We start from the raw sequence: 14645 nt of genomic DNA, 5'->3' as shown, positions 1-14645 counted from the left end.
AAGTTCCGACACGTTCGAGCACGTGCTGTAATATATTGTATCTCGTAATAAAGAAGAGGAGAGCCGTGTTCTCTCGTATCCTTCTATGTACATTACAATAAACAATTAAGCGTTTCGAGTTTTCTTTAAATCGTTAATAAAATTATTACTATTGAAATTCTCTTCCAGTTTTTGCGGCCCCGAAAGGTACGATCGTTCGCGTACGTTTATCCCAAATCCGAAATTTTTTTTTGTTCGGCGTGTTGACACGCTAACGTTTTCTTATTTTTCGTTATATATACATATTTCCGATTTGAATATCCTCGCCCTCAGCTCTGCCCTTTTATTCTTTGCACAGTTATTTCTATTTCCTATTTTCTAGAGAGTTGTAAAAGATGACTTGAAAGTTTTAACAATTCCTTTCTATTATATATACTTTCTTTTCAAATAACATTTCTCGGCAAGGATCAGGTAAATTTTCCCCCGTTCCCCTCGCTATTGCATCATTGTACGAAAGAAACAGAAAAACCGTTGAATCCCTGTGTCCTCTGTCTCTTAGGACAAAGCGTAAGTTAAAAGAAATTTTATAACAGGTATTTGGGGGAGGTTCGTTAATTTCAAAAGCTCTCTAGCTTTCTCGAAAATACGACGGCGTCGACGCGGTCGACGGCGTGGCTGGCGGCGGCGGCGGCGGCGCGCGCACGCGCACGCGCGGCGGCGGCGGCGGCTCGGCGCCGCTCGGCCGGCGCTCGTGCGTTTCCGTGAAGGCACGGGGCGCGCGATTGGCCGCGCGGCGGCCGCCCGACGTAGGCCGGCCAATCGGCGGCCGCGTTACACGAGCGTGGCGCGATGTGTTTATCCGGTCGCCTGGGATGCACGTCCGTCGCCCGTCGATCCGTCGTCCATGTCCATTGCGAACACCAGCAGTGAGCAGGCAGGAGTTAACATCGTGAGACAGAAGGTACCATCCTGGTTTGCTTGTCTCTACACCACCTTACCACCATGGGTGAGACGGAGAAGCAGCCCGAACAACCCAAGGCTGTCCAGCAGAAGATGGTCATCGGTGAGCGAATAATAATCTGGAGTACGCGCTGTTATTTCCGCGGCGCGCGCGGGCGGGCGTTCTTCCCCGAGTCCCCGCGTCCACCCGATCTACGCCGCGGCGGAAGGAGAGAAGGAGACTCTCACGGCGGCGGTTCGCGGTTCTCTTTCGCCGCCACAGCGTTCCTCGTAATGGCGTCGGCGTCTCCACGCGAGGCGGCCTCCGGGGCCATGTGGCCCGGCGTCCGCGAGAATCCTCGCCGGATCTCCGGCGGGGCCTCGTTCGGGCGCGTCGCGCCGGGCATCGGCGGGCGTAGCGGGCGCGAGACGACATTTTCGGCCTCCATTTTTCCATCAGCTGATGCTCCCTCGTCGCTCGACGGAGTTCCTTCGCGGCCGCGGTTCCTCGACGCGGACCCGTGCTCGCGTTCTGGCCATCGATTTTCGCCCGTCGCCGCGTCACTCGCTCGCCCGCGTCGCGTCGTGTCGCATCACGTCGCGTCGGATCGGGTCGCATAACCTGAAAATCGACGGTGAAACGGTGCGAAGCGAGCGAAAAAAAAAATGATGCGGTGGAGATTTTCCAGAACGTTCGGTCTTTCTCCGCTCGAGATCCATGGCGATATCGATCTTTCCCCTCCGCGCCGGAGTGATCTCTCTCTCTCTCTCTCTCGCCGCGTGGATCCGAAATATCCTCGCCCGCGCGCGCCTCCACGTTTTTCGTTACGTAAGCGCGTCTCGCCGCGTGCTCCTCGCGGCGTGCCCGCTTTTGCCGCGCCTCCGAACTCGGGAGATCGACCGATCCGGCAGGCCGCACTTCCGCCACGTGAAGACGCTCACGTTATTTCGAAAACCACGTATAAAGATATATATTTTGCAATTCCGTATTCCGAGAGACTCTCGACGGAATATATCGATGGAACATTCCTTTTTTTTTTCTAGAACGATCGAGAGATCGATGAACGTCAAATTTGAGTGTGTCTCCAGAAAATGTCCAATTTCTACAAACCTCTCTAAAATGCTATTATTATGCTTAATTTGTGTGTGTACACGTTTTCTTAAAATTCATAATAAGATACAATAGAACGTATTCAATCACGTCTACTTTTTTCCTAAACTGAGAAATAATTGAAGAGATCAACGTTGAATTATAAATTTATCTTCAGAAATATTAAATTTCTACAAAATTCTCTAAAATGCTATTAAACTATGTGTACATATCTTGTTAAAACTTATAAGATTCAATAGAATATCAATAATTCAGTCGCGCGTTTTACTCTTTTCCTTAAACTGATAAATAATTGAAGATCAAATTTGAATTATAAATTTACCTCCAGAAATATCCAATTCCTACTAATCTATTTAAAATGTTTTTATGTGCACACGTTTTATTAAAATTCATAATAAGATTCAATGGAACGCGTCCAACCGCGTCTATTTTTTTTCCTTAAACACACACTGAGGTGAGAGAGAGAGAGAGAGAGAGAGAGAGAGAGAGAGAGAGAGAGAGAGAGAGAGAGAGAGAGAGAGAGAGAAAAATGGTTGAAGAGATTAAATATAGATTATATAAATATTCCCAGAAATATTAAATTCTTACTAATCTATTTGAAATGCTATTAATTTATGTGCACGCGTTTTATTAAAATTCGTAATAAGATTGAATAGAACATATTCAATTGCGTTTTTTTCGATTTTTTTGGCCCGAGAAGTCGTTAAAGATCAAATTTGATCGAGAAAGTTTATTGCAAGAATCTGTCGATCACTCCGGGAATTTTATGAGTTAAGTTTATCTCGAAAACTAATTACATAGACTAATTATCTAGTGTTAGGCTGTTAATGTATACGTATCAGATTGTGCCTCATTAAAATTAAAATTAAAACGTTTAGAAATGTTTTTATGCCCTCGTTAATGTCCAATCAAGTCATTATACTTTAATCGAGTTTCAAATTACGTTCGTATCTCAAGATTGTTGAGATAGGAAGGTGGTGCCTTTTGATATAAATTCCACGAACATTAATCATTTGATTGTTCAGGGAATATTACGCGGATTCTCAAAACCCGAGGAATTTCGTCGGTGTGATCACGATCCTATCGTCGGTTGCCACTAATTTCGACCTTCGTTTGAGTTACACTGACAAGGTCGCGTGTAACTGTTGTGAAGATTTGTCTTATCATATTTTCGTCGAAACGCAAGATCGAAACGGGCGATGTACACATGTAATAACATACGCTACGCTCTCCAACGGAATTTACATTTCCTTCATGAATTCATACATTTTCGAAAGCCCCTCCGGACAACTTTGCATTTCCTTAAAATTCAAAGATATACACGTATTTGCTTTAGAGCGACCATTAGAAATTAGTATGTGAGAAATTTAAATTAATCACTCGTATGTCACCATCGCTCGTCTGATCGCATTATTACCTTTCCTGTCGATCTTATCTCTCGCTCGATTTTCCCCGAATTCCAACGCATTATTCCTGGAAATATTATTCACCATATGTAAAAACGGTGGCCGTTGTATTTCGTCTTCGAACATGCTTACGTGTTCGTAAACACGTGATAATAATACGTACCTGCGGTTAAGCGCGTTATTTCTCTCTTGAAGGTCGCTTTCACAATTTAATAATAACAATAAGTAACAGGCGACATTTTCCTGGACTCATTATTCATGCACGCGATTCGAATATTCTGGATACAGTTTTCTTTATGTAATTACATCTTTTATCATTGTTATTTTTTTCTTAAATTATACCGCAACGTTTTAACGCGCAAACAAAAGTTATGAGTTGGTCATCCTTGAATTTTGGTCTGAATTTATACACAATTGCATGCGCACCACATGTATCACATATATCATGAAACTTTTTTTTTATTTCAGCGAACAAAGTGACCGGAACTGTGAAATGGTTCAATGTCAAGAGTGGCTACGGTTTCATTAATAGGTCAGTAATTATTATTTCGCAACTGCCTCGCGCTTTTCTCTATCTTTTTTTTTTTTCATCATTTGCGACGCTCGCCCCTTTACGCATTACTAGATAGAAGAGAACGCACCCCCATACCTCTGTTCGCTTGCCTGTCCGTGTGTGTGTGTGAGTGTCGTGTGTGGCGTAAGGGTTACTCATACACTATTAATTTAAACGTCCACTTCGCGCCGCAACCGAGTATTAAAGCGACATATTAACCGTTGCATCTGCCATGAAAAATTCCCCGCGAACACGTCGCGAAATGTCTAATTATTTTTTTCGCCGCTTTATCCTTTAACCGCAAACCGTGTTTGAAATTATGTTTACTCATATTCCGCGTGCATCGCGCGTTAATTTTCCGTCGCGCATTAAATTATTCAAGAAGAATGTTAACCGTCTGACGCACGCGGCTGTCCCTTGAGAAAATTTTCGTTTTCGCGTTAATAGCTATTTGTCAATCCATAATTTCACGCTCTCCTTCGAAAAATCTCGAAGCAAAATAAATATTCGTAACTTCTTTCGAGAAATCTCGAAGCAAAGTAAATGAAACATCCGTTTCTTAGATTTAACATTTAATTTAAATTTAACGAAACATTTATTTTCTGAAATCAATGGTCATCTGTTTTATCATCGACAATTTGTTCTCATTCTACTCTTTTTAATTCTCTTCGTTCGAACCGATTGTAATAGAACGTGCGTGAATTTCTGGACTGATATCTGACGCTATTAATTTTGCGTTTCGCCTTCGGCCTGAAAATTTAACATGAGATTTGGGACGCGCGAGAAACCGTCGAGACTAATTGATAACGATTTCAGCGCGCACGGTGGTAGTCTAACTAATTAATATTAGGAAAATCGCCGTCCCCCCGCTGCAGGTTCGACCTGCAACCTCGACCTGGCACCACGCCGCACGGAAAATAGATGCTTCATTCGGCACGTGGACGGGCCGTATAGGAACGTAGGAGCCGGTTCCTCGCTATTTCGAGGTCTCTATTTACCTGGCGGATTGCCAGGAGATTTTCGCGCGCCCGCGCGCGATCAGACAACAGGCTCTTTCGAGCGTTTCGCGACGAGGACGAAGCCGTGTTTCGGAAAAGGAATTCGCACAACATGTGTGACTTCTCGCTCGACTTCCCGTTCTTTCTTGCTTATATACGTGCGGGAGGGGGCGGAAAATAGTTTCGCACGATCGTTCTTAAACTCGAACGTTTACCTACCTGCCCTCGAGAGATCTCGAATGCACTTTCACTCTGACACAAAACGGTACTCGACGTGTCGTAAAACATTAGAAATGACCGTTACGATACAGCTGTGTTTTACAGAAATAGAATAATAACGCTTTCCTTGAATTGTCCCCAACGACGAGCAAATTGTCGCGTGTCAGATACTCGAGTTTTTTTTCACTTTCAAGTACTTATCTTTAGAAATGTAAAAGTGTAATAGATATTTGTATTGATTGTTTTAATATCGGTATCTTATCTTTTTAAGAGGCATAGCGCAACGAATACATATAAAAGATAGTCTATATATAAAATTATATAAAATTATATAAATTATTGATTTATAATTTTATATTTATATATAAAGTTAATAATTATATGATTTGTATATCTTAAATATTTCTCTCAAAATATAAAAATTTATTTATATTTTTGGAAGGAGTTTCAACGTTATGTCTCATATCTGTTGCCCATTCAGACTTATTTACAGGTGATTTTTTTTGGTAAAGATATAAATTTATTAAATTTATCAATATGCGCGATTGTCTTCTTGATATAATTAGAATAATCTTTAAATTTAGAATACGTAGAAGGAAGTCGTTTTACAATGTGTGGCTATTCATTTAGAATAGAACCGAAAATCTCTTTCAATCTCACTCAGAATTATTTGGAGATATTTCCGGGACAATATTCTCTACGAATCTGCAAAATTAATAAATTAATTGGTAGTCACCTGGGAATCTGTTCTTAAAATCATACGTTTTGTTGGAACCTAATCGTCTTTACCGAGAATACCGAGTCCATTGTTCATTCGTCGTGTTCGCCTCAAATTCGGCGAATTCGATTGTACCACAATGGGAGATCAACGTTCCGCCTCAATACCCATTGGATCGTAACCATTAATTATTTGGTATCGATCCATGTTCTGAGGCAAACACTGAAATTTTGCTACGATAGATTTCTGTTTGTACAACTGATATTAAAGTTGACAAGTAGAAGGCACAGTTTGTGTGTTGTCGTTTAAATTAATGAGAAAATAAAAATTTTTAGCGATTGTGCATCCGTATAAAAATACATTAATTTTGCTTCTCGTAAAAGTAATTAAACAAAATGAACGTCGAGGCAGATAATTCGGTGATTCGACTCTGAAAACATGATTTAATTTTTGTACCTGATTCACCTTTTGTTAAATGCGCGTGGGGAAGGGGAGTCGCTGTCTAGCTGTGACAGCTGGCGTTTGTGTACGAGTTGTATTTCTCTTCTAATTGTGTGCAACGTGCGGGGTTCTATGACCTCTCTACTCCGTGCTTTGCTCCGCAGCTTCATGGATTCCGATTATGTCTGTACGTCTGCGAATCCATGCGTAGGACAGATGTAAATACATATCGTCATGCGCGACGCGTGTATGTACATGGCGCAACTTTGTAGAGAATGTAAATTACGCGGATCTCGTATTAAATGCGATTATGTCAAATTTCACGAGCAGGTGGACGCAATCGTGCTTTCTTATGATTAAACAAGAACTTGACGCGAATTAAAAAAGAAATGTGATTTGTTGTCGTTTTGAAATAGACATTCAGAGTTGTTTCGAATATAACAATCGTCTGCCATCACGAAATTGCTTAATATGGAAATAATCAATGGTCTATCGTAATATTTGTTTAAAAATTATGAAAAATAATAAATACTGATAATTACTTATTATTTTTATACAGTATATATATATATATATGTATATTAATCTTAACTTAAAAACTTACTGTAAAGATATAAACATCGACTGCTTTTTTAACACAATTATTCGTCCTGTCTGTTTCAGAAATGATACCAAGGAAGATGTATTCGTCCATCAAGTGAGTGTCTCATTTAATACGTTAATTAGCGTCAATATTTTCAAGGTAATCTCACTATATGTCGATGTTATGTGTAATTGTAGTCGGCCATCGTCAAGAACAACCCGAGAAAGGCCGTGCGCAGCGTGGGAGATGGCGAGATCGTCGAGTTCGACGTCGTTATCGGCGAGAAGGGCCACGAAGCCGCCAATGTCACCGGTCCAGCGGGTGAAGCAGTAAAAGGTTCACCCTATGCCGCGGACAAACGTCGCGGATATCGCGGTATCCACTGGGTGTATCCAAGACGCGGCAATGGTCGACCGCAGAATCGTAGATCACGCGAAGGCCAGGAGGGTTACGAGCAAGGTACGTTGTCTCTACCATTTGTTTAAATCTCAATTTGTTTGTTCTTTCAGAGTGATTTGTTCTTTAAGAGTGATTTGCCTGTTTGATGATTAGGCGAAGGAAAGGTCGGCGGTGATGACTCAAATGCCGAGGGAGGCGGCCAGCCACAGCAGCAACAGCGTCGTTATAGGCTACGTCGTCATTATGACGGTTATTACCGTGGTGGACGGCGTTCCGGGCCTAATTCAGCGCAGCAAGGAGATAATGCTGGCGAAGGTGGTGAGCAAGCGGAAGGAACCGGCGGCGAGGGTGGCGCTCCGCCGCGCGGTGGTGGTCGTGGACGCGGTGGTCCATCACGACGTTACTTCCGCCGCAATTTCCGCGGAGGAAGAGGTGGTGGTCCGCCACGACGTCCTCGCAGCCAGGATGGCCAGGTAAGGGTTAGTATCGAACCCTAGCCAAGCTAGCGTTTCGTAATATCATTACAGCGTCTAGTAGACAAAGGTGTCGAATTAAACGTATTAATTGCGAATTGGCATGTTTCCTGAATCTCACACGCGTTGTTTCATCCAGAGTTCCGAGATTGTATTTTAATACTTTTTAATTTTTTATTAAATTGTATCATGTTAAGAAAACGCTCGAGACGCTTCTTAGAGGCAATATTCTTATAAAGAATATGTAATTACTACAAGTGCGATATTTCTAAACTGCTATTTTAATTTAATTTTATCAAAATTGTGATATATAAGTTTAAAGTAGAAACAATTTGACATTTAATTTAATATTATATGAGGAAAGTGTTTTAGTTGTGGAAATATCATATTCTTGTATTGTACATAATGTTTTTCCGTCGTCGGTTAAGACGTTTCGAACAACGCGACCTTGGAACTGTAGGTGAAATACTCTATTTCTTATTTACATTCGGTTTAAAACAGTTTTGTTCTGCTGTACATTAATTTTTATTACGTCAAACACGGTTCACTAGAAAATTCACCTCGGTTGCTTGCACCTATATGGTGTTATTATCCCTTTGTTATTTTTTTACTGACAACAATATTGCATTATTCCATAGTAATCAACGGACTTTGCACAATGTTGACTATGTAAACGTTCGTTTATTTCAATTTTGCATTCTTGCAAATGATAAGTCGTGTTTCAAGTCTGAACTAGCTGTTTAAATCTGCACGGTAGTTATTATAATGAAAAGAAAGGAAACTCAGTAGTATTAGGTTTATAAGAATATTGTTTTAGATGCATTTCCCTCGAAATGATATTCGTATTTGTCAGCAATATTCTACAATTTCTTTTTTATACCAATACATTATCCGCGCACGGAGTATGTGTTCTGTGCTGTGTTTGTGAATAACTTTTTTTTTTTATTACACTTTGTAAAACAATAAAGTATTTTATACGAGCATCTTAACGGATTTTCTACAATCGGCAAGGCACCCGCATACCGAAATTAGGTACATTGTAAAATTAGGTGACCGATGACGAGGCTGTTGGCGAGAGTGCACTCGGTAATTCGCGGAGAAATCCACGACCACGTTACAGACGACGATTAGTAAGACGACCTCGTGCGACGTCGAGTCAACAGACGAACACGGTAGAGAATTTGCCATCTGCGGAGACAAAACGCAAATCTCCTAATTCCTCTCCCGTCACCCCTCCTCAAACACAGGTCACCGACATCCCGTCCGAGTCCTGCGATAAATCCACAAAGGTATTATTGGTTTCTACCCTTTTTTTTACTTAAGGTAGAAAGTAACACGTGTTATCTTAGATATTCTTTACCGACGACAATTAACGGACGATTTTATCAATCAGATTTACGAATATATCTTTGTATATATACGCAAATATACGGTTTAACGTAAAACTGGAGTGAATAAAAATTTACATTGTCGCAATATGAATCACAAGTTTCACCTACGTTACATCTGCATAAATATCTATTTCTTCGTCAACGGATTGCACTCGTCAACATTTATTTTTTTTTTTTCATGCGTGTATTCTATCGTACATCTTAAATGCGAGTCAGAAGTTAATATGTATAAGCCTCTCAGAAGCCAAGGTGTCTCTCTCAATTCCACTTTCTATACTTTTAATTTTAATATCAAAACAATTAATTTACAACTTCAATTTTTTTTACTTTTTATTTCGTGGAGTTGATTTGGCTTCCGGTTTCCGGGAGGCTCGTACGTAACTCTGACGTAGTGGAGTATCGAAGCGGTAGACGTGGGAATTTTGCAAATTGAAACGAACGAGAGAACGCTTTTGATTAGGAGACTGCGAATGTGCGATCCGTCGACAAATACAGAGCGGTAGCGCTTAGCACACACTGTTTGCACGTGTCTCTTTGTACTCTTTTCAGTCGGAGCAGAAGTCTGATGCACCTAAAGATTCGGATGCACCTGCCGCTGCCCCTGCTCCACAGGTAACGTCGCTTTGTTTTTTTTCTTTTTGATCTCGCAGAAGCTCGTCTCGGTTACCGCAGTTTTCACTCACTTACACTTCCGGCATTAGGTGCGATCGACGAAGCGGATCTTCCGATTTACTTGCTCTCTGTTATTTTCCTCCTTTCGTTTTCACATTTTTCTAGAAGGAATTGCATTTTCCACACAGCTCTTACAGAGATATATAGACGATTATAGTAAAGATAGTTTAACCACGCGTCTCATAATTGCTATTTACGTGATATTGCTCTTGCGCATCTTCACGCAACGAATAATGTTCGTCAATTGTGTATGTTTGCAGGAGAGCCAGCCGGTGCAGAACACCACCACCGAAAGCACCGCCTAACCGAGACAGGATCTCGCGCTATTACCGCAGGACACTCCTTTTTAACATATAACACCAACACCCGTTATACACTGCAGCATCGACAACAGCCAACAAAACAATTGCAAAAAAATCTTTAAAAAAAATAACAAAAAAATCAACAAACACTACTCCACACTCTCTCCACGAAAGCAAATTAAAATTAAGATACGTATGAAAATTGAGAGGCGTGTACAGCTGTGCCTGGCGCGTTCCTTTAGCGAGATAAACATAGCGAATTCTGCGCTTCTGATATCTTAGGCTTGATTTTAGCTATTTCGCTGAGAGAACTCGTTAGGAATGGCCGCGTGCTTCTCGTTTCGGGAATTTGGACAGAAGAGTAAAGCAATTACGGAGTACGGAGCGATGAACTCGAGCGCGGCAATAGATATCTATATATATATATTATATATAATTTTTGTTTTTGTTTTTCTTGTGTATTTCTTGTTTCGTACATTACTTCTAATTTTTCTCCGGCGAGGCGCATTACAAATCGTTTCATCTATATACGATATTTGAGTTTATTGCTACATTTCCGCGAGCTTTCTTCACTTTCGGCGGCTTTTCCATCAAAAGGAGTAGTGAAAACCGATTACGTGGCTACTGTTGATAAACGAGTCCCACTTAAATATTTGCCTATCTCGAAGTCAGTCGTTTCTTTTCGGCATATATTTCAAAATTGGTGAGCTTACCGTATTGCTTTCACTCTTTCAGTAAGAAGAGTGGAGTCATCGTGACCACACGTCACTATCCTTGAGTATCTTAAAATTGTACTGTTAATTGCAAGGTGATCACGATTGATCAATAAGCATAGAATAAATGCAGTATTTTGGTACTCAGGGGACGACAAATGCGGCCATGGTTCCAATTTTCTTATTTACTTTACAGGCGATCACAAGCAGAAACGATTATTGTAATAGCATTTATCTTGGCCATATTTTTACAATTGTTAATATTGGCCCCTGGTGGGTCTCCGGCGGTATATTATTAATTAGCGATTATTGTTTTGACTTTATTCATTATATTGGTTAGTCATGGAATTGGGCGCGAAAACTCGTGAGGTGTCACGCCGCGAGTCTTCCCGAGCTGCGAGCGGCGCACGAAGAGATACTGAAATGCGGTCCCGTTCTTTTTTTCGACAAAGCAATGCGTATTAATTGTATTCTATCATTCGTGTTATCGGGCTTGAAGACACTTCAGATCGGCCGCAAGGCAGAGAGGACGGCTCCTCACCGTGAGACCTCACATACTTCCGCGCGTGAATAAATCGTCCGGTTTTTTTTGGAATTGACGTCGATCGACTGTGCACCGAGCAGGTCGTTTTTTTTTTAAATATTAAATCACTGACCGCTTGCATGCGGCAATCGACTCGATTTGACTTTTCGGAACAAGAGCCGGGCGTATCATACATTGGCTCGACTGACAATACAAATATCGTAGACTGTCATGAGAGTACGAAGGAGAGAAGCGAACAAGTGTGTGAGAGAGAGAAAAAACCAACTTTGTATAATTTTGCATGAAACTAATTTTTAAAATTTTAGTTTGTAGTATCGTCGACGGATAATAAAATAAATATATATGTCTACTTTCTTTAAAAAAAAGGAAAAAGAAAAATTGAAACATCTCTTATTGGCGAAACTTCATTTGATTTCTGTGATTTCCGTCTATATCCAGGCGACACAAAGGTCTGCGAGATCACCACAACATCACGAAGGTCCATTAGACAAAGATACATCCTAATCTTTCACACGTCCTCGTGTCGTTTGGGTGTAGCGTTTACCGATGTTACATGGTGTTTATTGTTTCCGTCGTCGTGTAGTTCTGTGCTCGTCGACCAGTGATGCGCAAAATGTATTCGCGAATGAGGAACGATTAACAGATAACGCGCGTGCAAATGCACCGTGTGCGAAATACGTATAGAAACACGCATATTTTCGCGAGAAAGAGAGAGACGTGACGGGCGTGGATTTTATTCACGCCGTTCGCGTCGACGGATATGCATATTGAAAATCGTTGCTCGCGAATACAGTTTGTCCCAAATTGCCACCACTGACACGCGGTAGTCGTACCCTCTGTCTGGGTGCCGGCAGAAGGATTCCGCCCAAAGACATTACCGTATATATATCCACCACGATGATCGTCTTTAATTGTGTCTCACTGTCCTACCACGTCCCGTTTGTGAAGTAGCGTCTGCCACGCCACGAAACCCGAGTGTGTCGAGTCTTCGTAAAAATTGCATAATATCGTTTGTTTGTGTATACGAGAGAAAAATCTGAGAGATCGAGAAGTTCTGGTACCTCGAGGTACGAAACATCCGATTGGTCAGGATTAGCAGTTTAAGGGAATAATAAGGAGAGAGGAGTAAGGAAGGAAGAGAAAGAGAGAGTGTGTGCGTGAGTGTGGTGCCAAGTGGAGAGAGATTAAACACGCGGTTACGTTACGGCGGACGTGCGTTTATATATTTGTATATGCAACACTTTTACAACCGAATAGCGAGATGAAAGTGAGAAATAAGCGAGGAGGCGATCGAACGCCGATCCTATTCCGAGAAGTCGCCGTAAATATATATATATTTATTTCTTTTTTTTCTTATTCGACTCCGTGGAAAGAAAACCCAGCGGACACGAGATGCTGTCGATCGACGCGCGTTTCACCTGCGTTTTTCCGCTTTTCTATTACACCGCATTCCGCGTCCGTTGGGACAAAAGCACGTGGCGACTCTTCGGACCGCGTTGTATTAACGTAATCATCCTCCGTTGTCTAACGTAACCGCGCGTTCCCACGAAAAAACACGGTAGAAAGAAATATAAAAAATAAAAAAAAGAAAAAGAAATCCAAGCAGAGACGGCCTCTCGAGACAGCGGAAGAGCGAGAGGCGCGGAACAAGCAAAAATTTTCAAGCGGCACGCCGAACCGGGCGTGCGATTGTAACTGCAAAAAAAGAACAATGCATGTGTTAACAGTGAATATCAGAGTTAAAACGAAAAACCAAAGCCGTGAGGGTAAAACCGAAAGGAACCGAATCACGAGCGAATCCAGCAGCTAAACTTCACACGCGGTTAAAAAAAAAAAAGAAAGAAAGAAGAGAAAGAAACCCGAGGGTGTAGTAACCGAGAAAATCAGTTTGGTGCGTACTTCGTCGTTCGGATTTATCGCCGTGGTCGAGACGTCTCGACGCGGCCGTCAGTCAATCGAGATCGCGTACATGTTCGTTGCGAAAAAGTTGAAAGACGGCTTACGATCGGGCGAACGCGGAAAGTTCGCGGAGAAGAATTCGTAGATTCGAAGATAAGAATTCGATCCGTGGACCATGTAATAGCGCGCGCGCGCGCGCGGTCCATTAGCCGAACATCCGCGGGAAGCGCTCGCGGGGGAAAGCGGAAGAGAGATTTTCTCCGCGAGCCGATGCTTCGTATATTAAACACCTTTTCCCGGTTCTCTCGGGAGGCGAGTTTGCATCTCCCGTCGAGATTGTTTAACATACGAAGCGTCCGATCGCGATGCGCGCGCGATTGTTTGCGCGCTCCAAGATCTCGCGTTCTCCGCGAACGCGCGGATTTAAACGGCCGTGTGCCGCGTTTGCAAGATTTCGCGATTTGTCATCGGTGTTTTTCGGTTCTCGTCACCGTGGGGAGGAACGGAGACTCGAGTCGCCGTCCGGACTTGGGAGAGCGGACGAAAAATTTGTCCTCCTCCGGAAAGAGGATCCTTCGGGAAGGAAGGAGGAGCCGCGATCGCGCGCGATCCTTCCCGCTCGAAATTTCCGTCGTGCATTCGCGTCGTGTCCACCGCCGGCAAAAACATTCGCGATAAAAAGGGGTATCGCGTCGCGACAGTCAATTAGATCCGATTCGGGTTTCACGCGAATAAAGGCGATACTGGAGTTATATAACATATATCGCGTGAAAGAGAGAAAGAGAGAGAGAGAGAGAGAGAGAGAGAGAGAGAGAGAGAGAGAGAGAGAGAGAGAGAGAGGGAGACGTGGACGAGAAGCGAAAGAGAAGAACAGGAGAAAAAGAAGCGAAATCCCGATCGAGGAGACGTTCAACTGTTCCGAGAGATAAAGAAAAAAAAGTAAATAAGAGAAAATCCATCAAAAGACCTCGACGGACGCCGTGCACGACGCCGTCGTCGACGTCGCGGCGTCGTCCGAGCGTGTCCCGAGATAAAGTCGTCCGTCGACTGACTCCCCCCCTCCCCTCCCAATGAATTTTGTACCGAAACGTGAAACTCTCTAAAATGCTAATTTCATACACGGAATTTAATTTTTTCACGAGAAACATGTGCATTATAAAAAATAAATCCACCAAAAAAATCGCAAAAGTTATAAATCGAAACATGCGTTCTATTTCATTCGATCCCCTCGCTTATCCCGATGTTCCTCATTACCTAGATTATCATCGTGTAAACAACCAACATGCTCGCAAAGCGCAAAAATAT

The 14645-nt window shown here is 42.3% G+C and overlaps 1 protein-coding gene across 4 annotated transcripts; it reads left to right on the top strand.

Moving 5' to 3' along the window:
• The first annotated feature begins 856 nt into the window (after positions 1-856).
• Positions 857-14542, top strand: Yps (Y-box binding protein ypsilon schachtel). Of its 4 annotated transcripts, none has more exons than XM_077410105.1 (7): positions 857-1042; positions 3904-3967; positions 7028-7061; positions 7145-7406; positions 7500-7819; positions 9760-9822; positions 10143-14542. In XM_077410105.1, exons 1-7 carry the CDS (start codon positions 982-984, stop codon positions 10185-10187), a joined length of 849 nt encoding a protein of 282 aa, XP_077266231.1. In that variant the 5' UTR covers positions 857-981; the 3' UTR covers positions 10188-14542. The 4 variants fall into 4 exon arrangements, with proteins under 4 accessions (XP_077266231.1, XP_077266230.1, XP_077266233.1 ...); XM_077410104.1 differs by having other exon boundaries at positions 7500-7825; XM_077410107.1 differs by lacking the exon at positions 9760-9822.
• The last annotated feature ends 103 nt before the right edge of the window (positions 14543-14645 follow it).

This window comes from Temnothorax americanus, unplaced genomic scaffold (assembly GCF_048541705.1).
Source record: "Temnothorax americanus isolate GAGA-0224 unplaced genomic scaffold, ASM4854170v1 Scaffold28, whole genome shotgun sequence".
Taxonomy (NCBI): Eukaryota; Metazoa; Arthropoda; class Insecta; order Hymenoptera; family Formicidae; genus Temnothorax; species Temnothorax americanus.
The sequence above is the reverse complement of the archived record's forward strand: the minus strand, read 5'-3'. Positions and strand labels throughout refer to the sequence as shown.

What these genes read in the sequence shown, in the direction of transcription:
- Yps (XM_077410104.1), top strand. Translation starts at nt 982, where the DNA reads ATGGGTGAGACGGAGAAGCAGCCCGAACAACCCAAGGCTGTCCAGCAG. An exon ending in CCAGCAGAAGATGGTCATCG is followed by an intron (nt 1,043 to 3,903) that starts GTGAGCGAATAA and finishes TTTTTATTTCAG; the next exon opens with CGAACAAAGTGACCGGAACT. An exon ending in GGCTACGGTTTCATTAATAG is followed by an intron (nt 3,968 to 7,027) that starts GTCAGTAATTAT and finishes TGTCTGTTTCAG; the next exon opens with AAATGATACCAAGGAAGATG.